Source organism: Caretta caretta, chromosome 13 (assembly GCF_965140235.1).
Source record: "Caretta caretta isolate rCarCar2 chromosome 13, rCarCar1.hap1, whole genome shotgun sequence".
NCBI lineage: Eukaryota > Metazoa > Chordata > Testudines > Cheloniidae > Caretta > Caretta caretta.
Window position 1 is genome coordinate 3,565,248 of NC_134218.1, and position 22,857 is coordinate 3,588,104.

The 22,857-nt window shown below is 50.9% G+C and overlaps 1 protein-coding gene across 4 annotated transcripts in view; it reads left to right on the forward strand.

The window, feature by feature from the left end:
* Positions 1 to 22,658, forward strand: part of SNPH (syntaphilin) — a 33,555-nt gene extending 10,897 nt beyond the window's left edge. For 3 of the 4 annotated variants that reach the window (XM_048820349.2, XM_048820348.2, XM_048820347.2), the window contains exons 3-6: positions 11,903 to 11,993; positions 13,184 to 13,390; positions 16,472 to 16,621; positions 17,992 to 22,658. In XM_048820349.2, the coding sequence (XP_048676306.1) occupies positions 11,950 to 11,993; positions 13,184 to 13,390; positions 16,472 to 16,621; positions 17,992 to 19,228 (1,638 nt within the window). In that variant the 5' untranslated portion in view covers positions 11,903 to 11,949 and the 3' untranslated portion in view covers positions 19,229 to 22,658. The remainder of the gene's footprint in view (positions 1 to 11,902; positions 11,994 to 13,183; positions 13,391 to 16,471; positions 16,622 to 17,991) is intronic. The other variant, XM_048820350.2, reaches the window with a different exon arrangement.
* Positions 22,659 to 22,857: the final 199 nt, after the last annotated feature.

Genomic DNA, 22,857 nt, shown 5'->3' on the forward strand with positions numbered 1-22,857 from the left:
GACCTTTCAGCAGGTGTAGACCGTCACTGATGTGCCCAGGTTAAGGAAGGACTTAAACTGTACTTTGCATTTTAGACTCCTGCCGGTGGCCACCATCCTGCTGAATAATGGCATCTCTCGCAGCATTGGCTGTGTGGGGACCCTACTCCAGAGATTACTAAACCAGTTCCAAGCCTAATGAGCAAAGTATGGTCACTGTTTAATACAACTGAGAAGCTCTCTTTTTCAGGTCCATTTCAGTTTATTCATGGTGAGATGTTCATGAGTTTCCCAAATGATCTGCTGCATTAAACAACAGCAACTTCTGTCACAAGTGAAAGGATAAGGAGCCGTCGGATACTCTCTTGGTGACCACCTCACAGTGGGTTGTTAAGTGGCAAATGAGTTGTAGCCACACAATGATTGACCCTATGTGTTTTTGGTCTTGCTTGCATAACAATCACCACCAGCAACTGTCTGCATGGTTTGAACCTGAGGCTTCAGCACCAGCACACAGGCCCTAGCACGTGAGCAAAAGGAGCAACTCCTTCAGGTGGCAGCAATGGTAGATTGTTATTCTCATGGACCAGTCCCTCGAAGAGGGTGTGACACACTTAGCTAGTATGTTACACTTAGAACCAACAGCTTCTCTCCGGTTTGATGGTTTTCTGCTGAGTTTGACGGCTGGCAATGGAACCTGATTGTTCCGGAGCAAATTCCCAAAAGTACTTCATAGCATCATAGCAGTGTAGGACTGGAAGGGACTCGAGAGAGCATCTAGTCCAGTCCCCTGTGCTCAAGGCAGGACTACGTAATAACTAGACCATTCCTGACAGGTGTTTGTCTAACCTGTTCATAAACCCAACTGTGGTGGTCCTACAGTTTAGTGGGGTGGGGGTATGCAAAATAACTTGGGGGCAGGGCCATCCAATTCCCTCTACATAACCATGATCCCGACAGGAGCCGGCTGCCCCCTGGCTGCCTGTAATCCCCTCAGGTCATGACATCCCTGCCCATCTCCATTTTCATACACTCACACACCAACCTGTCTGAAGCGCTGTTGCTCCCTGCTCTTGGGGCTGGCAGTGCCAGTTTCCACATGTGGGCCAGGTGACTGCAGTTGGGGAACTTTGCATTCTTCTGCACTCCCTGGCATCTCTGCCAAGCAGGACCAAAGGCAGGGACTTGGAGTGAGGCTCTGGCTGGCAATTCAGAACTGTAGGACTGCCCAGATAGCCACTGCAGCCAAGTATCCACGGACTTTGGTGGACTATCGCACTGACTTTGGTGGACTATCGCACTGACTATCGCACTGACTTTGGTGGACTATCGCACTGACTTTGGTGGACTATCGAACTGACTATCGCACTGACCGAGTCTTAGGAATATTTTGGAGGTTGGGGGATATGAACCCACTGGCTCTTCCGCCTGGTGTTGGAACACATCAGCCCAATGGTAGCGCAGGGGATGCTGTTTGTTGTCTATCTGCAGCAGCGTCAGATGCTCTCTGATCCTTTAAACCCCATCCCAGTTGCTGTGAGAACCCTTTCAGCTGGGTTATAGCAACCTAGAGGCCAACATGGATTTTTATGTGGTGCTGGTAGCTGCTGCCTTGAGAAGAAGGGACTGGGGGCTGGCAGGGCGCTGGATTTCAATGACAGCTAGGCTGCCAAAGTCCAGGGGCCGTGGCTGAAGGCAGGGTGTCCTTTCTCCAGTAAATGCAACAAACAGGAAGTGGGGGGAGCTGGGGCTTGGCAGTTTGGGCATGAGAGGTGAAATTCATGAAATACCAGTTGTAGGGTAGAAGACGGTTAATCGGGCCCTGTAGCAGAGTCAAAGGATCTATCCCCTCCCCAGACAGCTGTGTTTTAGGGCAAATGGTGACTTGTAGGATAACACCCAGAGCAATGAAGAAAGAAAAAAATTATCTGACTACTTTCCAGCTCTATTTTAGGATTCTTTGTTACAACATTCCATGAGGCCTTATTCCATCCGGTACTAAACCCCTGTATAGCCCCACTTTGTGATTCTTATGCTAGATGCATCTTTGGAGCGTGTCGGGGTATTCAGGTGCCAGCAGAGTCACTCCATTTTGGAAAACATGCTTCTGGACACTAGCTTTGCTATCCAGGGTTGCTGATGTTAAGTGGCCTGTGAACAGGGGAGGGTCAGGTTTTCAAAATCTGCATTTTCAGATCCACATTTGGCATGCTGAGCTCGCATGCCCCGTTTCAGAAGTTGTGCTCACAGATTAGGCGTTCTTATGCATGTTAAAAGCTTTTCAAACTCTTTGCTGTAATCCCTCCTTCCCTACTGACTGAACAGGCTGAAGACGAATGACATGAAGATATGAGGATCAGTTCACTTACGAACTGATCGAATTCTCTGAAGTCTGCCATGTTTCTTCTGTTAGGCTATGTCTATACTGCAAAGCTAGGGAACCCTCTGGAGTGGCGCCTTCATGATGGTGTATATAGGTCCCTGCTGACCCATCGCCTGCTCAGTTCCTTCTTGCTGCCAGTGATGGTCGTTGGAGCAAATGATCTCTTGCTTTAGCAAGTGCTTCCTAGTGGTTTTCCCTGTATATAGTTGTTATTCTTCATCTTAGTTAGTTTGTTAGTACATTTTAGTTGGGGGCCCCCCCCCAATATTTTTCCCCGTCACCGGGGCATGCCGTGGCCCCAGGCGTTCAAGCCGTGTGATAGGTGTGGTAAGCTTTTGCCCAGAGGGGATCCGCACACCGCTTGTCTGAAGTGCTTGGAAGAGGGTCACTTGCAAGACAAGTGTACCATCTGCAGAGGCTTCAAGCCCAGAACTAAGCAGGAGAGAGACTATCATATGAAGCTCCTCTGGATGGAGCCTGCTCTCCAGCTCAAGAGCCAGCACCGGCAGCCTCAGTGCACAGCACACCGGCCTCGGCCCTGAGTAAGGACTCATGTAAGGAGCATCGGCACCATTCCCTTGTGTGGAAGGCCAGCTCATCGGTGTGACACCGATCACAATCCCCGGTACCACATAAAAAGAAGAAGAAGGTGGAACAGGGCCGCTCCCCCACCAAGAAGAGCGGACAGGACTCCGGCATGGTGCATCCCATGTTGGGACACCAGAAGGCTGGTCCGTCAGTCCTGGCACAGTCAACTCTGGCCTCGAAGGGGGAGTCCATCGAGTCTGGTGTTGGTGGACTCTCTGGTCTGGGAAGTGTTGGAGGAGGACTGGACCTACTGGAATGGACATGAGCAACACATCTCGAAGAACAACAGTTACAAAAGGTCTTTTCTGCAGGTGTGAGACTCTTTTCTTGGCATAGCTGTGTCTTCACTGAGGGTTTGTTGGCACTGTTGTGTTGGACGGGGGGGGTGTTTGGGGTTTTTTTTGTTCACATCCCTGACCAAGATAGCTATGCCGATTCTAGGTGTAGACCAAGCCTTAGATTCCACTGCTTGAGTATTGCAAAGCATTCCTCCTCGTCCTTGGTCCCCAAACTGCTGCCAAAACTAAATGGGAGGAGGAAACTATTTCACCTGCTTTTGATCTTATTCAGGACATCACAGAATCCAGCTTGCAAGCAAGAGCCAATCGACCTGATGGGAAAGTGTGATCTTTAACAAATGGAAATGGAACAGTCACCTCAAGATGAATGGATGAAGTTCACATCTCGTTTGGTGCTGTGGCATCCTCACCGCAGGTTCAGCGAGACAGTGCTGCATGAATGTATGAACGACACCTGTACTATGCACGCAGGAGGACTAGAAATGCCATTGTGTAATTATGTCAGCAGGTGGATCTGATGGCTGTTGGTCTGTATTGCTCTGTCCTGACCAGCAAGGCTGATCGCTCCCTTTGTTGCAATAAATGAGCCATAACCTCGCCCTCTAATTAAGAGGAGAGCCAAGAGATTGCAATGTCAGCTCCGGGGTGTACGCTTGGCCTGGTCTACACTTAAATATTAGATTGGCCTTGTTACGCCATTCAGGGCTGTGAAAAATGTTCACGCCCTGAGTGCGATGGTTAGGTCAACCTAACCCACTGTGTAGACACAAGAAGGTCAATGGAAGAATTCTTCGGTTGACCTAGCTACCATCTCTCAGAAAGGTGGGTTAACTACATTGATGGAAGAACCCCTTCTGTCGATGTAGGAAGCGTCTACACTACGGCTTTATGGTGGCACAGATGCAGCAGCTGTGGTGTAGACATACCCTTAAACAGAAACCAGCTTGTTATACATACTTCATTTTTTATGCATTCATTTCCATTGTCTGGATACAAAGGTTGCAATCCTGTTTCCATCTAAGTCAATTGCAAAACTCTGATGGATTTCCATGGAGCCAGGATTTCATTCAAACTGTTGACATGAGCTTTTCTGTTACATATGTAATCTCTGAAATGTTCCTCCCCATTCCCTTGGTCACTTTCTCAGCTGTGATTCCGTGGAACCCATCCCGTGCTGGTTTGGTGGGGCTCTTCATGCCTGCTAATTTGTTGGTCTCTCCTGGTGTTTTTTTGGATAATTGACACAATCCTGGTTTGCTTCAGTGTTTTGTCCTTCCTCCTGGCTAAGACAGATCTGTTACTGATACCTGCCTTACCCGGCACTCTTCATCACTGAATTGTTCACTTAATTGTTAGCAATGTCCCTCTCTCTTTTCTAGGTGATGTAAATAACCCCTGACCCCACTGTTGTTTGATGCAGTGACTTCTTAGTTAGATTAAATGTCTTTTTCACCTTCCCTTTTTATGCTTCCTCACGTCTCTGCTTTGGCCTTCCCATTTTGCGCTGAAATCCTGCCCATCCTCTCCTGCCCCAGATGCTTTTAGATCTCCCAGATGCACCTCTCTCTCTCTCCTGCCTTTGATTACTCTTCTGCATTTTCTTGGCCATCCCCAGTGGCAGCTGGTGTATTTTATTGCTGGAAAGCATACAGAGCACGTGGGCATTCAGTCATTTATCTTTGAGCACTTTCCATTTCCTCTCTGTGTACTTTTCCTAATGACTAATAGATAAACAGCCGCAGTAGAGCATGTTGCCCGCAATGCTTGGGCTCATCGCCACAGCTATAATAAGATAGATTTCGTTAAAGCTGCCATCAGAAATGCCAGGCGTTTCCAGTGAGTATGAGCTCCAAGTGGAGTTGAATGCCTGGGGATGAAGAGGGCAGGGTAGAGATTCTTCCGTGGAGGTGTACAGGCTTCTCCTAATGTAGCACCCCAGTGGCTAATAACGGTAACAGTGCGAAACCCTGGAGTCCACCAAAGCTTCCATGCTTCCACCGATTCTCCACAGAATAAGTATTGTGCCTCCAGTGAAGAACTGCCTGCCCTTTATAGTCTTATTAGCTTTGTACTGGGTGGGGTCTACTCTCTCTTCTTGACAAAATGCTCTGAGGCAGGGTACGTAGAACTGAACTCTTTGCTGCTGGTATCCTCCTTACCTTTCGGATTTGACTAGCTAATCTTGCGTTTGCTGATGCTGTTGTGGAAGGACGATCTCCTTACTGTAAACAAGGACCCAGATTTCCATAGTGGCAATAATGGCGCGTGCAAATTGATACTTTAGTGCATTTTCACGCACAGTTACCACAACTATATATCCGATGGAAATCTAGGCTATATTCTCTACTTTGTTTTTTAGCCTATCTTGACAAACTGGAGAAATGGTCTGAAGTAAACAGGATGAAATTCAATAAGGACAAATGCAAAGGACTCCACTTAGGAAGGAACAATCAGTTGCACACACACAAAGTGGGAAACGACTGCCTAGGAAGGAGTACTGCGGAAAGGAATCTGGGGGTCATAGTGGACACAAGCTAAATATGAGTCAACAGTGTAACACTGTTGCAAAAAAACCGAACATCATTCTGGAATGTATTAGCAGGAGTATTCAGAGGGGTAGCCATGTTAGTCTGTATCAGCAAAAAGAACAGGAGGACTTGTGGCACCTTAGAGACTAACAAATTTATTTGAGCATAAGCTTTCGCGGGCTAAAACCCACTTCATCGGATGCATGCAGTGGAAAATACAGTAGGAAGATATATATATACACAGAGACCATGAAAAACTGGGTGTTGCCCTACCCACTATAACGAGAGTGGTGAGCTATTACCAGCAGGAGAAAAAAACCTTTTGTAGTGATAATCAGGATGGTGCATTTCCAACAGTTGACAAGAAGGTGTGAGTAACAGTGTGTGTGTGGGGGAATTAGCATGCGGAAATAGTTTTACTTTGTGTAATGACCCATCCATTCCCAGTCTTTATTCAAACCTAATTGTAAGCAAGACAGGAGAAGTAATTCTTCTGCTCTACCCCATGCTGATTACACCTCAACTGGAGTATTGTGTCGAGTTCTGGGTGCCACGTTTCAGGAAAGATTTGGAGAAAGTCCAGAGAAGACCAACAAAAATGATTCAAGGTCTAGAAAACATGACCTATGAGGGAAAATTGAAAAAACTGGGTTTGTTTAGTCTGGAGAAGAGAAGACTGAGAGGCGACGTGATAACAGTTTTCAAGTACATAAAAGGTTGTTACAAGGAATAGGGAGAAAAATTGTTCTTCTTAACCTCTGAGGCTAGAACCAGAAGCAATGGGCTTAAATTGCAGCAAGGGAGGTTTAGGTTGGACATTAGGAAAAACATCCTAACTGTCAGGGTGGTTAAGCACTGGAATAAATTGCCTAGGGAGGTTTGGAATCTCCATCACTGGGGATTTTTAAGAGCAGGTTAGACAAACACCTGTCAGGGATGGTCTAGATAATACTTAGTCCTGCCATGAGGGCAGGGGACTGGACTAGATGACCTCTCGAGGTCCCTTCCACTTCTGTGATTCTATGAACTTCCCTGGCTGCCCTTCTGCACATTGAAGCTTGAGATAGCCAAATTGACTTCTTGAGAGCAAAGATAGTGACGATTTATTACTGGTGATTAAAATCAAATATACTTGTTAAAACAGCTGTGAGAAAAGCCTGCCAAAGCAGACCTGGATGTCTGTGTAAGACAAAGAAACAACATGTGGTTTCTGAGCACGTTTGCATTTCACGGCATAGTTGGCCAAGGGATTGGCGGTGCAGGTGAGACACAATTTTAGCAAAGAATGTTTGAAGCTGGATGGAATTTAGTAGAATTCTTGGTGAATGTAAGACAGCACTTTCCAGCTGGAGGGGTTGCCTTTCTGTAGAAGCAAAACCCTTGGCTGCAGTTCTGGGCCCTGGTGCCATGAAGAGGCAGGGGCGGAGTGGTTGGCCTGAAATCCGGCTTTTGTCTTTCCTTTTTCTTTTCTTTTTTTAAATTAAAGTTTTACCAGACTAAAATTGTAATATATATAAACATCAAAAAGCCATGTTCGTTTGCCTCCCAATGCTCTGCTCTGGCCCTTGCAACTCCAACATGGCAGCCTTGAGCTAGTGCTGCTGAACCAGACAGGGAAATGGAGCGGTTCGTTCCATTGTCTAGACTGAGCAAACTATACAAGGTAACAAACGAGAAATGCTGAGTTTGACTTATTTAAAAAATAAAACAATCCAGTTGCGATATTCTGAGGTATTATTAGTAATACCAGTATGGGGACGTTTAAGTGCAGTGGGTGTGTACAAAGATGGAGTATCCATCTAACCATGGAGTGGGCATGGGGGGTGTCTCCGAAACAGAAGCTGATGTGATATTTCAAGGTAGAGCCCTGCATGATCTTGCTACTTAGCACTTGGTCACTGACCAGCCCAAGCATTGCATTAAGCCTGGTGCTGACAGCCACCAGAAGCAAGGGGCTAATGAGGGGGGTTTCAGAAGCACCCAGAGCAGGTTGGGGCCTACATCCCATTGGTGACTTTGGAAATCTCCCCCAAAGACAAACTCTTTAGTCACCCACTAAATAGAGTGTCTCCATGTGGACAAACGCGTGGACAAACGTAAGAGCAGGAGGTCGAGGCAATACCTTGCAACTACCAGCTGCAAGGAGACATTTGCCCCATTCTACTGCAGAGAGGGTGCTAAGTTATTTATATTGCACTAGTGCCTCGCCCCCGCTGTGAATAGTGTGCTAGCCGCTGTCTGGAAACACAGTAAGACAGTCCCTGTTCCAAGGAGCTTATGGCCTAACTAGACAAGCAGAGAGGAAGCATTATTCTCCCCATTTTCCATATGGGGACTTGAGGCAGAGAGAGGTCAAGGAAAAGTGCCATGGGGCATTCAGAGAATCTGTGGCAGAGCCAGGTTTCTCCATTCACTGCCTTAGGCACAAGACCGTCCTTTCTAGGGAGTTCTGTGGCTCACCCTGGAATTCAGCCAGGAACCAGCTGGCCTGGAGCTACTTGTCTAGCACATGCAGCTCTCCGCAGGCACCAGCTGGTCTTAAAACGGTTGGCGAAAGAAGCGATTTCTCGCCGCGCGGCTGCCATTCACATTCTCCCTCTCTGTACCCCGGTGCTGCGCTCGGAGCAGGTTATTGCAGTGTTATCCCCCAGCTCTCCTGCAGCCCGACCCAGAGCCGGTGAAGTGTGGCCCACCTCCTGCAGCCTGAAATCCTCTGCCATGTTCCTGGGGCTGCTGCCTCCTGCACTCCCTGGCAGCACTGGAGCGACTGCTTTTCGCCCAAGCTGCCGTCAGTGCACTTGGCACTCACTGAGCCTCTGCAGTGGCAGCGGTGGGGTTGGGGGTGCATTTGCAAAGCCCCTGCAGCGGCCTGGCTCAGGGAGGCAGACACCGGCTCCTACGCTCCTGAGTGTGGAGCTTTGATCCAGCGTGGCTCATCTGCCTCCTGCCTTCACACCCGGCTGCCGCCACCCCGAGCTTCCGCTCTCAAGGTGGAGCACAAGGACCCGAAGGAGACGTCAAATGTCTCGCAAGGTTTTTGTTTGTTCTGTACTGCCCCAAGAGCACGCTCGATGCTGTGCAGCCCGAGCTGAGGACGCGGTACCTGGCCCAAGTCGCTGATCAGCGAGCTCGGGAGGTCAGTGCATTCATCGGGGTCTATCCATTGCCAGGGCTTTTGATTCTTTAACCGTTTCAGCGCTGTTGGTTTGGGAGCCCTCTGCGCAGAGGCTGCAGGTTGCGGGGGGCAGGGAGGCAGTGGGGAATGGCACTGCGTCAGAGGCACGAGGCAGAATTTGCCATATTTGATGTGCCCAGAAAAAAGGGGTTGGGGAGGAGAGAGAAGGAGGGAAGAGAGCTACAGCGAATGTTGGAGAGCCCTTCAACAGCCATTGGCTCCATCCCTGGTCATCCCCTCTCCCTTCCTTTCCTGCCGCCCCCCAAGGAGCATAAGTTAAGGGATGCTGGCAGAGTTTTCCATGCAGGGGCGAAACTGGTCAAGTACTATTTAAAGCACCAAGGACGGCAACGTAAAACGTAAAACTGCCACTCGTATCTGCTGCCCTTCACGTGTGGGGCAGAGGAGGCCTGGGTGGGGGCCAAAAGGAGGAGACAGAAAGCACATTGACAGGGGCACAGAGCAGCCATATTTTCCATAGGTTTATGGTGTGCTGGAGAGTGTGAGAATACATGAGGGCATATAAAAGAGACACTGTATTCATAGATATAAGGCCAAAAGAGATGGCTCTGATCATCTAGTCCAGTGGTTCTCAACCAGGGTACACGTACCCCTGGGGCACGCAGAGCTCCTCCAGGGGTACATCAACTCATCTAGAGATTTGCCTACTTCTGCAACAGGCCACAGAAAAGGCAGTAGTGAAGTCAGTACACACTACAATTTGATACAGACAATGACTTGTTTCTACTGCTCTACAAACTGAAATGTAAGTACAATCTGTATATTCCAACGGATTGATTTTATAATTATCTGGTAAAAGTGAGAAAGTCAGCACTTTTTCAGTACTAGTGGCTCTGACGCTTGTATTTTTATGTCTGGTTGAGTAAGCGAGTAGTTTTTAAGTGAGGTGAAACTTGGGGGTACGTAAGACAAATCAGACCCCTGAAAGGGATACAGTTGTCTGGAAAGGTTGAGAGCCACTGATCTAGTCTGACCTCCTGTATAACACAGGCCGTAGAACTTCCCTGAATTAATCCCTATTTGAAATAGAGGAAAAACATCTGGTCTTGAGTTGAAAATTTCCAGGGATGGAGAATCCGCCGCAGCATTACAGCTGTGCCTGCTATAATCCAGAGCAGTGGTCACCAACCGGTCGATTGTGATTGACTGGTCGATTCGAGAGGATCTCCCAGTCGATCACGATCTCCGGTGGTGCAGCTGGGCTGCCACTAAGGCAGGCTCCCTGCCTACCCCAGCCCCACGCCGCTCTCAGAAGCAGCCAGCGCAGCCCTGTGGCCCGGGGGGCAGAGGGGGGGAAGCAGGGGTCTCCCTCTGCGCACTGCTCCTGCCTGCAAGCACCGCCTCCGCAGCTCCCATTGACCAGGAGAGCTGCAGGGGCGGGGCTTGCAGAGCGGGGCAGCGCGCAGAGCCACGTGCCCCCTGCATGCCCCAGGGGCCAAAGGGGCGCATTGCTCCCTTCTGGTAGCAAGTTGGTTCCTGGGTAGGCAGGGAGCCCAATGGGAAGCTGCACCCCAACCCCCATCCCTGATTCCCCTCCCAGAGCCAGCACCCCATACCCCTCCTGCACCCCGAACCCCCTCCTGTACCCCAAGCCCCACCCTGAGCCCCCTCCTACACCCTCACACTGTGCCCCAGCCCAGAACCCACTCCTTCACCCAAACACCCTTCCACAGCTTCCACCCCTCACCCCCTCCTGCACCCCAATCCCCTGCTCCAGGCTCAGCCCAGAGCCCCTTCCCACACTGCGAACCCCTCGGCCCCTGCCCAGAGCCCACACCCCCTCCTGAAACCCAACCCCCTACCCCAGCCCGGTGAAAGTGACTGAGGGTGGGGAAGAGCGAGTGACGGAGAGAAGGGGGGATGGAGTGAGCAGGGTGGGGCTTAGGGAAAGGGGCGGGTCCTCGCGGAAGGGGCAGAGTAGATCCTGGGTGGCCCTAAGATTCAAAAAGTGATCTTGGGCATAAAAAGGTTGGAGACCCCTGGTCTAGAAAATATCATCAAAGGAGAATTTAGGTGCTGACCCCATATTTTCTAGATTTCTCTTCCCACGCAGTTTCTTATTCCCACCCAGGGGCCTGATCCAAAGGAAAGATTCCAATTGGCTTCGATGGGCTCTAGATCAGGCCCATTATTTGCATTAAAAACAGGATTTTTGATTTTTCACGAGATTCTCTGCTCACGCTGCATTGCCTGGAATCCTCTATTTCCACATCTGGTTTCTTTGTGCTATGGATGATTTTGATTTAACTGAGGAATAAACAGTAAGAGAACATAACCTCTCTTGAGAAATGCACGTGACCAGGCCCTCTGGTACGGACGGAAGAGAGAGGTCTGGCTGAAGCCCAGAGCTGGGAGTTACTTCTACTCCCAATTGTGCGACTGACTCACTCTGCAACCTTAGGCAAGTTGCTTCACTTCTCTGGGCCTCAGTTTCTCATCTGTAACAGGAGTAAAATGTGTGCAGGGGAACGGAGGTTAATATGTGTAAAGTGTTTTGAGTTCCTTGCATGGAAGGCACAGAGCAGAGTATACAGTATTAGCTGGCTGGGGATAGAACTGAAGGAGGATGAATAATTCAGAGCACAGGAATGGTTAGTTTAAAAAAAAACCATGCTGAACCAAATCTTAATGTGGTGTAACTCAGCAGAGCTCTGCTCAGATGGGACTTGGCCTTTCCCCAGCTATTGGAGAGGCTAAGCATCCGACAGTGCTTCCATTATTTGTCTGTGTTACTGTAGCACCCGACAGGCGCCAGTCAGGGATCAGGCCCCAGAGCAGTAGGTACAGGACACACACAATGAAAAAGCTGGCCCTTGCCCCAGACAGATTACTAACCACACTCCAGCCCTCCAGTCGGGGTGCCTCTCAAGTGACGTCGTCCACACTTCCAGCTCTCACTCTCTTTCCTCCTATCTTTCTCTTTATTTAGCTGGCGTGCCGATTATCCTCACTGCCGGGACCTGCAGCGCTATTGCTATGTCCCTGCCGGGAAGCAGACGGTCCTCCACTGGCTCTCGAAGGTGAGTACGTCCAACCCATTATTGTAGACGACAATGGAATCCGTGCAGTGCCTTTGCCAATAAAAAATACAAACTAGAGGCCATTTTCCCTCTCCTCCCAAATGCATTAGTGCAGCCAGAGTGCAGGAGTAGATCCAAGAGCTTTCATTTAAGAAGGGCAGCTAGCAAGGTCCTTTTCTGGACCTGGACCGGCAGCATTGTGTACAGACCAGACTCCAGGGTCAGGCATTTGTTCTGGCAGCTGCTGAAATACCTTGTGGTATGTCTTAACAACTCTTCTGCACAGCACTTGCACAAGGGCCCACGTTCCTGCATGCACGCTTGCCTTTGTCTCTGCACTGCAGTGCGTGAAGTCGGGATTATCTCTTCAGTTCTGTTGGGCCAAAGGCAGGTGTTGATGGAGTGTCCTTGTCCTCAGCCACTGGTGTGGAGGGTGTGGGGCTTTAAGGGGTTTGCTCTTTGAAGAAATGTTCCCTAGGCTGCCGTACTCTGGGTACAATCAGAGAACAGGGAAGAAATGCTTGTTCACACCAGAGTTTGTTCATTGTTCACATCCTTCCCGGACAGGGGTTATTTCACTATTGATTGTGTCAATGCCTTGCTAATGCCTTACCTCCAGAGTGCGACATGATGCTGTCAAAGAAGAGGAGCCCAGAGGTGGCCCATCAGACAGATGTTTTGGGAGTAGGAGGGTTAACTTCGCTCTAAATAAAACCCAATGAGATTCCAGCAGGCTCAGGAGAGTGTTGGGCTTGTGGTGTGATGGGAAAAGGCTCTCCCGTTATAACAGAACGGGGGTGGGAGAGGAGAGTGCAGAGTGGCTCCAAACCAAAACGGCACCCGAGGCAAAATTCACCATGGCTGTCATTGGGCGCAAGACCCTTGCTGTAAGATGGGGTGGATTGGGGCCCTTTAGCCCAGCCCCTGTCTGCAGTGCCCTCTGTAGGGCTGCTCAAGAGAGGTAGGAGCTCTTGGTTGCGATGGGCAGTAGACATGGGAGATGGGGCGCAGCCTCCCTGGGCCTGGCCCAGGGAACGAGGGCAGCGCCCGGTGTGCAGCGCCCCTCGGCCCTCCCTTTGCTATTGTCGCAGTAGCCGTTGTGAGACAGCCTTGCTCTGTTCCATCTTGATCCCCGCTGTTTGTTTTGTCCTTTTGTCTTGTGTGTCCTTGTGTCTGTGGTGGTTTGGAAGCCGGGGGTTTTATGGACGGAGTGGCTTGGCCTCGTTCTTTAAGTCTTCAGCGCCCCCTGCCACTCCGACTGAGAAACAGCCTCTTCTTCCTGCCTCCAGGCGCCCCTCTCCCCCCGTGAGCATGCGGGACACCTACGGCACCTCTTCGCTCAGCAGCAGCAGCAACTCGGGCTCCTGCAAGGGCAGCGACAGCAGCCCCACCCCAAGGTAACCAGTCCATAGCGCCACGGGGAGGCCGCCTAGCCTCGCCCGCCTGCTCCAATGACTAGCCGTCCGGGCACATGGAACAGGGACCCGGGCCCTTCAGTGGCTCAGTGAGATTTCCCCATGGGGGTCTTGTGTGTGGAAGCCTCTAAAGCGGACTGCTACGCAGAGTCTGAAAGCCCTTGCCCGGACACTGGCTCTGCTGGCAAAGAGCAGCGTTAGAGTCTGAGCCAAGGGCTTGAAACCCCTCAAATCCCTTAGTCCCGTAGGTTGACGTCCCCGCAGGATGCTTGCGGGAATTGTGCACGTGCAGTAAGGCAAGGCGTGGCGCGATGAGGGTTTTGAACGGCCGATCTGCCGGTAGGTCGTGTCAGAGGAAGGTTTTGCCCTGGTGTCCTTGTCCAAAAATTTCCCCCTCTCTGCTCCATTTTCTTTCCCTTCCATCACCTTGATTTCCAAGCACTCTTTTCCCTTTGTCGCCTTCCCCGCCACCACAGGCGGTGTTGCATAGAGCGCTGTGCGCCACTTGTCTGCTCCCCTCCCCCACGCCCTGGTGACATAGCGTGAGATCCTTCAGGAGGAACGGCACCATGCAAACAAGAGGTTGTTGTTATTGTCCCTTTGTGATGCCCGGGGGATGTTGGACTGGAAAGCAGGAGACCGGTGGACTTGTTGGAAGAGGAGAATTTTGACTCTACCCTGGGATAAAGGACAGTTGAGCATGGAGCACGTGAAATGGCCCCAAATATTAAACACAGCTCCCACTGCATTTCTTTCCCTCTTGGGAGTAGAATTCCCCCTGGGGGTGCCATGAAATGCTGTGATACCTGCTGCAGACAGCTAAGTTGGTCCCAGGGCTGTAATGGATCTTTTCTATCCCTCTTCTCCACTCCCAAACCTAGTCGCTGGTTCCTCAACGAATGGCCCAAGCTCATCATGGAGAAATCGACCAACTTCTCGCTATAAGTAAACATATGGCCCCCTCCGAGTTTGCTGAGAGGGACTTAGCGGCTCAGAAACCCCACTCTCTCTGCATTACAGCTGCTGTGAGCCCCTCTGCTCCCTGCCTGGCACCAGTTCTTTGCTCACATGTCGCCTGTGTGTGCTGCAGCTAACGGACCAGCTCTCCAGTGCTGTAGCAAGAGTACAGTGCACAGCTGGCTTGGTTTGTCACGTGCCTCTTCGCCCTTCGCGTGCTGCACATCAGATCTGGGCCTTGCTCTGTCACTTGTGTCTTGTCGTGCTTGACTCAGCCAATACAACAGGAAGTGTCAGGACTGGGTAAACGTCGGCGCTGTGGCCAGGGGATACATGGAGTGGGGTTTAACAGCTGAGAAGATAGTTCTACTTTTCCCGTCCCCCCATTGCCATGCTTTGCTCCCCAGTTAATGAGTGCAGTTCCACTGACGTCAGGGCAGCTGTGCTGATTAGCCCCAGTGGAGAATATGACTCGTTGTCTGCTGTGTTTTGTGTGTTTGGGGTTGGGGGCTGTATCGAAGCCCATTCCAGATGGGCCCCCAAATCTCCTTGGTTCTCCAGAGGCACACACAGCCCAAGGGTGCCCTGTTAGGATAGATATTCTGCTTTGAATTTCTGAATGAATTCACTGTTTGGGACAGCGATGGACTAATGATACTAGCCAGAGGCTGCGGCTGGACACTGCACTGGGTTTCCTCCCGTAGCTCTGTCAATGACCCACAACCCTCATCCATGGTTCACTCCCTGTTTTTCCAGTCCCAGGCACCCATGCAGGCATGTCAATACATTTCCATCCTGAGAGGCAATCCCCTCTTCTAGTTCAGCCCTGGCCTTCTTGAGCAGCGGCTGCTAATCATGCCCCATTGTCCAGTGGTTTTGTGCTGTGGACAGGTGGCCACCATCAGCCTTGATTTGCGCGTCTGATGCCACCAGGATTTGAACGTAGGAGTGCAGGAGCAAAAAGCTAGCCCGTGACTGACTACTCACCCAGCCCCTTAGTGTCCTCTGGGTGACCCTTCGTGGCCACGATGAGCAACTGCCTCAAGCAAGTTCTAATCCAGAGCTCTCTGCCTCTTGGAAACGTGCTCCTGGTGACGTATTCCAGGGGCGAGATCCCAGCTTGGGCTCTCTTTAGAAAATCACTAAGAATCTTGCATTGCCGTGGGAGCTCGCTCAGAGAGGTCAGGGTGTTTGCTGTCTGCAGGGTTCCCCTCTCTCCTAGCAGAGCTCTGCGACGGATCTACCCTTCTTATAGGTCCAGCTTTAGTGTTAGCGTTCAAATGTGTCAGTAACCAGGGCCAGCGATGTTTCTGTAATAAACATCTTTTTTTTATAATGAACCCTTTCTTTTGCTTCTGGTGGTTGTATTTTCCAGGGCTAAAGTGAAGTCCCTCTCCAGGGAGATGCCCCAGAGCCCAGTCTGCTGATAGCAGAGGGACTGTCGGCTGCCTGGGGGCAAGGGCCTGTCTTCAGTGTGTCCGTATGATGCTTTGTACCCCCATGAAGCTCTAGTAATCATCACCACCACCATAGCTCAGGGCTGCTGCACAAATACTGTCTACCTGGGGGGGGTGTCCTAAAGGAGTCTGGTCAGAGGACACCTGCTTTAATTTCTGAATGAAAATATGTGATATTCAGCAGTTCTTAATAGTCTTACCATGTGTCCCACTTTAGGAATATCAGGGCTCTTACACTGCTGGGTGTTGGAGGGCGAGGGGGGTCTTCTGTTAGTCACACAGACAGGCTCCTTTCTCCCGTACCGATCTGGAGTGCTCTAGGTGTGGTCAGCTGAGCGCACGCTGGGATGTCTCACAGGAGTCCAGGAAGGTGTGTAATCCAGGGGGTTTGTACTTCAGATCTGAGAAGTGGGGAGGAAAAGGTTAAAGTTCCCCACTTGGTGAAACTCCTCTCTCCCTTTGAGACTCCTGGCTCCTATCAGCCTGTGTCCCGGTGCCTGGCTGTGCTAGAATTCCTGCCAGCAAAGGCAAGGGAATGAGCTGAGCTGAGGGCCAGGTTGGAACGGCTCTGTGCGGAGCAGCACTGATGTGGTTGGGATTGTTTTACTTGTAGAGCTTGGTGGGGATGTTGACTGTCCTGTTTTCCTAGGCGGCCCATCAAGTATAGTCTGTGCAGCGATAACCATGGGATAAAGCCCCCCACTCCTGAGCAGTACCTGACCCCCCTCCAGCAGAAGGAGGTCTGCATTAGACACCTGAAGGCCCGGCTGAAGGACACCCAAGAGAGACTCCAGGACAGGTAAGTGCTGACGCAGATGAGCAAGTAACAGGAGGGTCCCAACACCAGTGGGGATGAGGAAATGGGAAGGTTGTAACTGAATGCATAGGAACCTCCAAATCAGTGTCTAGTCTCTGACAGTGGCCAGTATCCACTGCTTCAGAGGGCGGCGCCAGAATCCATGTAGTGGACAACTATGACCAGAGGGGAAACAGCCTTCCCAGCTGCAGGCAATTTGTGGTTGGTTTGTGCCCTGAAGCATGAGAGTTTATATCCCGTATATAGGATAAAAATGTGTAGCTGTGGATGATCTCATTATCCACATGAATGTCTAATCCTTGTGCTAATCTGACTAAGCAGTCAGTAACATCCTGTGGCAGTGAGTTCTACAGGTTAGTCAGGAGTTGTGTAAAACAAAGCATTTCTTTTTATCAGTTTTAAGTTTGTTGCCAAATTTGGAGATTGCAGAGACCGTGATTTTCACCTGGCAGGTTTTTGACTCTCCCATTCTCCATCAAGTTGCTCTCTGATCTGATTTTCTTGAGCAGCAGATATTAGTACACTGTGGTGTTCTTATATTTCTATCTGTATACTGTATATTTATTGAGCATTGTATATGAATACAAATCCACGTCCCACTGTCCCCGTCCCCCCAATACCTAATATCTTGGCGGTGTAGGAAAAGGGATGGAGTTGTGAACTAGACTTATAGACTCTAAGGTCAGCAGGGACCATCGTGATCATCTAGTCTGACCTCCTGCACATCTCAGGCCACAGAACCTCGCCCACCCACTCCTGTCACAGACCCCTAACCTCTGGCTGAGGTACTGAAGGCCTTAAATCATGGTTTAAAGACTTCAAGTTCCAGAGAATCCACCATTTACACTAGTTTAAACCTGCAGAGCTTAGAAGATTCTCATCTGAAGGGACCACAGTAAGAGATGGTCACAGGGTTTCTATTTGGCTGTCCCCGCACTTTGCTTCCCTCAGAAAGTATCCCCCCTCCCGTGTGCTTTCTAAGCCCCTTCCCCACTGAACACACACACCTCCCCAGTGCTGCTGTTACCCAAGGGAACCTGGGATTGGACAATCTAATCACAGAACAACTTTGTGCCAAAATACTTTGTGTTTCGGTTTACGACCATTTTTACCCATATAAGTCCTGTCTGCCCTTCTCCTTGTATAGAGGGTCCTTGCGTAGGTGAGAGGAGAAAGATGGTGATTAGGGGGTTTGGACAATAATTTGCCCTCAGAGAGTGACCCCAGAAATGCACCATCCAAACTACTTTTAGCGTGGACTGTCAACACCTATGCAAAATTCCGACCTCCAGTCGTGTCACGCCGGCCCCCTCTGGTTGAAGTGGTGGTGATTGTCTGTCTGTCTGGTGCAGGGATACTGAGATTGAGGATCTGAAGACCCAGCTCTCAAGGATGCAGGAGGACTGGATCGAGGAAGAGTGCCACCGTGTGGAGGCCCAGCTGGCACTCAAGGAGGCCCGGAAGGAGATCAAACAGCTAAAGCAGGTGATTGACACCGTGAAGAACAACCTGATGGAGAAGGACAAAGGCCTTCAGAAATACTTTGTGGACATCAACATCCAGAATAAGAAGCTGGAGACACTGCTGCACAGCATGGAGATAGCACAGAATGGGGCTGTGAAGGAGGAAGGGGCTGGGGAGTCGGTGGGGGGCTCTCCAGCCCGGTCGCTCACCCGCAGCTCCACCTACACCAAGCTGAGTGACCAGGCAGCAGGGGACAGAAACGCTGGCGACTCACAGACCCTGTCAGCTGAGGAGGTGTTGGACAGTGGCTTCGTGGCTGCAGATGACTCGCTGAGCCGGACGGACTTGCTGGAGCAGAGCAGCCTGCTCTCATCAGGGGTAGAGTTCTGCACAGAGGAGGGGTCTCTACAGAGCTCCTTCACGCTGGGCTCCAGACTTCCCACCAGCTCCACCTATGAGAAACTTCTGGGTACACAAGGCAGCGTGGAGGCTGGAGTGCAGGCGAGCTGCATGCAGGAGCAGGCCATCCAAACTGACTTTGTGCATTACGAACCGGACCTGGACACTATCCTGGAAAAGGTCATGAAGTCCCAGGCTTGCAGTCTGGGCAGCCCCACTTCAGTGTGGGTGTCCGAAATGGAAGACATAGTGCCCAGCTCAGAGACTCAGGCCCAGAACTTCTCCGGGACCACGGACTTGATGGCGACTGAACCCAACTCCGCTGTGGTGGTGACTGCAGGAGACGGGCCAGAGACTCCGGAGGGGCAAGAGGGCTGCCAGGGGCTGGTGACCAGCAACCCTGCTGTGCACCAGCCCTCGAGCACTAGCCAGTCGGTGAGCGTCGTTTGCACCCTGGAGGAAGACGCTGCCGAGCTGAGCCAGGAGCCCGCAGCACCGAAACCCTATTGGAGCCGCCATTTCCTTGTGGATCTGCTGGCCGTGGTGGTGCCGGCGGTGCCCACGGTAGCCTGGCTGTGCCGTACTCAGCGAAGGCAGGGCCAGCCCATATACAATATCAGCTCGCTGCTCCGCGGGTGCTGCACGGTCGCTCTGCACTCCTTACGCAAGGTCAACTGTCGTTCCGTTGGCAGCGTGCGAGATAGCAGCTGCAGCTCCCCGCCCTGACTCCCCTCTTCCACCAGCCAAACACACTGCACGTGCTTCAAGGTACGACTTTGCGAAACCACCAGAATTTATTTGACCACTGATTGTAAATTCCAGACACGCAAAACGTTCGTTTTATTTATTCGAAGAACATGGGCGACTTGAAAAGGAGGACTTGTGGCACCTTAGAGACTAACCGATTTATCTGAGCATGAGCTTTCGTGAGCGACAGCTCACTTCATCGGATGCACCCTGACATCCTCTGATCTGCTGCATCTAGAATCTGCACTTCCAGGGGGCCTGCCAGGGGCCTGAGGAAATGAGCTTCTGGGTTTGCTTTGGCTTCTGAGATGTTTGAGGAATTAAAAAAGGCCAATTCTGGAAGCGCAGAGTTGAGGGGGGGGCCACCCCAGCCTCCTGCTGAAGGACACTTGCCCGGCAGGCGATGTAGCTGATGGATTTTGCACTGTCCACAAGCGAAGTCTGTGTAGCACAGATGTGTATGTACAGGGTGCGTCTACACAGCGCAACCTCCTGCGGCAGCAAGGCTCAGAGCCCGGGTCAGCTGTCTCAGGCTCGCGCTGCAGGGCTACATATTGCAGTGTCAGCATTCCTGCTCAGGCTGTGAGACCCTCCCCGCACCAGGTATCGGAGCCCAGACTCCAGCACAACCCCAACTTGCTGTTTTGAACCCTGCTGCAGAAGCCCGAGTCCGTTAACCTTATACTCTGAGACTTGCTGCCACGGGACCCTTTTTTGCTGTGCAGATGTACCCACGGTCACTTCATCTAGAGAGAAAGAGCACTACAAACCCTTTCCTGGACTGATGGATCCCTTCCCCCTACACCTTTCCTCCCCTGACTAGTCCTCTTCTGTTGTTCCCTCGGGACATGGCTGGGTCATTTGAAAGGCTAGCTGCCCAGCTGGCCTTTTATTGTATCGTACTTGTTCTTACAGTTGTTCCTGAGTCCCAAGAGGAAAACACCATGCCTGCCGTCAGCGTGAGGGGAGTCCTGCGGGTAAAACCTGCCCAGTGCTCTGGGGACACAGGTTAATGGTTGAAGTGGCTGCAGCTCTCAAGTGACGTTGCTTGCAGAGACTCATTTTAACGTGTCGAGAACAAAGGGGAAATCAAGACGGCATGGGCAGGAGAGATGGGGACAAGGGCTAGAATGGGGGAGGTGCCTCTCTAGAATAGATGTCCTTATTCCCAACATGCTTTGCAGAATAAACAGGGAGAGGACTGAATTCCCGGTTTGCAGAGAGGAGTCTAGTCTAAATCAGTGTGAGAGCCGATGCAGAACGTGGCTTCCCTCCTTCTAGGAGCAGGGTGGAGCAACGAGGGTTGCCCAAGTCTGCTCCCGTTGCCAGTGGCAGAGTCAGTGACTCAGAATCCCTTCCCCCAGAGGATGGGGTCAGAGGACAGAGTGGACAGATGCTTGCCTACAAATTCACTTTGGAAACCACGTGAACGTCACTCCCTTATCCTTGTCCCCTCCTGGGGATTTGGACCTGTTGGTTCAAGTCCTGCTTTGCTGACCCAGTTCTAAAGCTTTTCGCCTCCTGGAAGATGTGACAGTAAGGGCCCAGTGGCCAAGCGAGAGAAGCCAGATATACCTCATGTGAATCTCCATAGCCAGAGCCACCTGCTGTATCTCTGTGCAGTATTGCATATGCACCCAGGCTGCCCATGGTGAGAACTCCTTAAATTCTGTTTCTTTCATTCCGTGCTTTGCACCATGTTCACTTTTTGCAAACAGAAGCTCCATTGTGGAAATTTCTGTGCTGCACACCTCAGATGGCTGCAGGTTTCAAAGACAGGCTGACATCTGCACTGCAGGTGCAGGGTTTAGGGTTACACTCAGACAAGGACGAGCCAAGGCCCCGGAGTCCTTTGATGCTGCTCTGCTTCCATCCCAGCTCTTCGTCCTGGAGCAGAGAGAAGCAGCTGGGGTTTCCTCAGGCCGGAGACGCGGCTCCCTTCAGTACTGAAGTGTCCGATAGGAGTGCAGGGTGAGAGTGTTTTGGTTACGCTAGGGGTGGGGGGGCATCTGGCTGCCCATTGCCGCAGAGCTTTCGGTGCTGATTTTGACAGCTGGAGATGCCTGAAACTGGCATGGAGTTGTGATTTGTTTTCAGTGGTGGCGGGGACAGAACAGAGAAGGCAGAGGGCCATGCAGGGCACAGGGAGCGCATAGCCCTGTTCTCTGGAGGCAGCTTGTCTAAAACTTAGGCTGGCAGAAAACATCTTCAAGTGGCCTCCTGAAATCCCTTTAAAAGCCAAATTTCACTGCCGAGATTGATCAGCTGGGGACAAATGCCTAGAGAAAATGAGGCCTCATCCAAACCAGTTCCTCTGCCAATCTAGATGTTCAGAGCAAGCCTGCTGGCGTACACTCCAGCGCTCCGATGGGTAATCGGCTCGGGGTTGTCTGCAGTGTTCAGCCCTGAGAGTGCATAAAATCAACTTGGGGTTTGGGTGGCCTTGCCCCTGTCTTCTCTGTGAAGTGACTGACCCAAAGGGCCAGGCCTTCAGAATGGCGAGTGCATTTTTGTGTATACACACACACACACACACACACACATGCATGCACAGTGATAACTATGCACATATACTTTGTTTACAGAATTGCACACGTGTTTCTGAATCTGGCTGCAAAGGTTTTGTTTACCCTGATGATTACTTGAACAAACAATGTTTCTTCTTTTACGTCCCCCCCAACCCTCCCAGTCCCGCTGCCATCTCCTCCACACACATTGGGTGAGGGAGTATTTATTTTAATAGTTTCATTTTGTGATGGTTTAAAGCTAGTTTTCTGGCGGGGTCCAATCATCTGGGGCTGATCACATTGGTACACCTCCCAGGGTTTTTTGCCCTTTGGTCAGACCATCAAACAGCTTTATTTAGACTTTACCAGAGATGGCTGACTACCTTGGTCATGTGTCCTGCCCATTTGTTGAGGGGGGCAGGGGGGGGCAGAGGGGTGTTGCTGCATGTGTTGATGATGCCACATGCTCGTACTTTCACAACCTGTGTCCAGCACGTCTGGACTGTCACAAATCAATATCCCTTTGAGACAAGCGCTTGTTGCAGGGTAAAAGTGGGCTACTGATTTTCAAAATGTGGTAGCCAGTGGGGGAGCCTGGAGTGAAGGAGCCTTGGGTTTGATAATGTAATCTAAAGCATTTGGGGAGAAATGGACAAAATCCAGTCAAAATGGCAACTGTAATTGGAACTAGGATCTAAGGCTCTTGTGCAATGTATTTGTGAATGTGTGTACATGTCTGTTAGACGATCCAAAGCTCTGCCGAGAAATCAGTGTAGGGTTATATTTGAAAGAGAAATCTATATATTTTTTAAATACAGAACTTAAAAGCTGTAACCACTTTTTGTTCCCAGGGGCCTGTAATCTTTGTCTGTTGGTGGATGTAATAAATGGCATTGGGTCTCTGCCGTGTCTGTTTCCATGTAGCCAGCCGTAGGCTTCTGCTCTGGAGAGAGCTGGGCTGGAGCGCACGTTCCGCAGATGTTCCCCTTTCAAAGTGTCCCCGCCTCTGAGTGGCGAAACACTGCTAGGGTGAGGGCCCAGCCCAGGGGTGGCCAACCCATGGCTCCGGAGCCACATGCGGCTCCTCAGAAGTTAACGTGC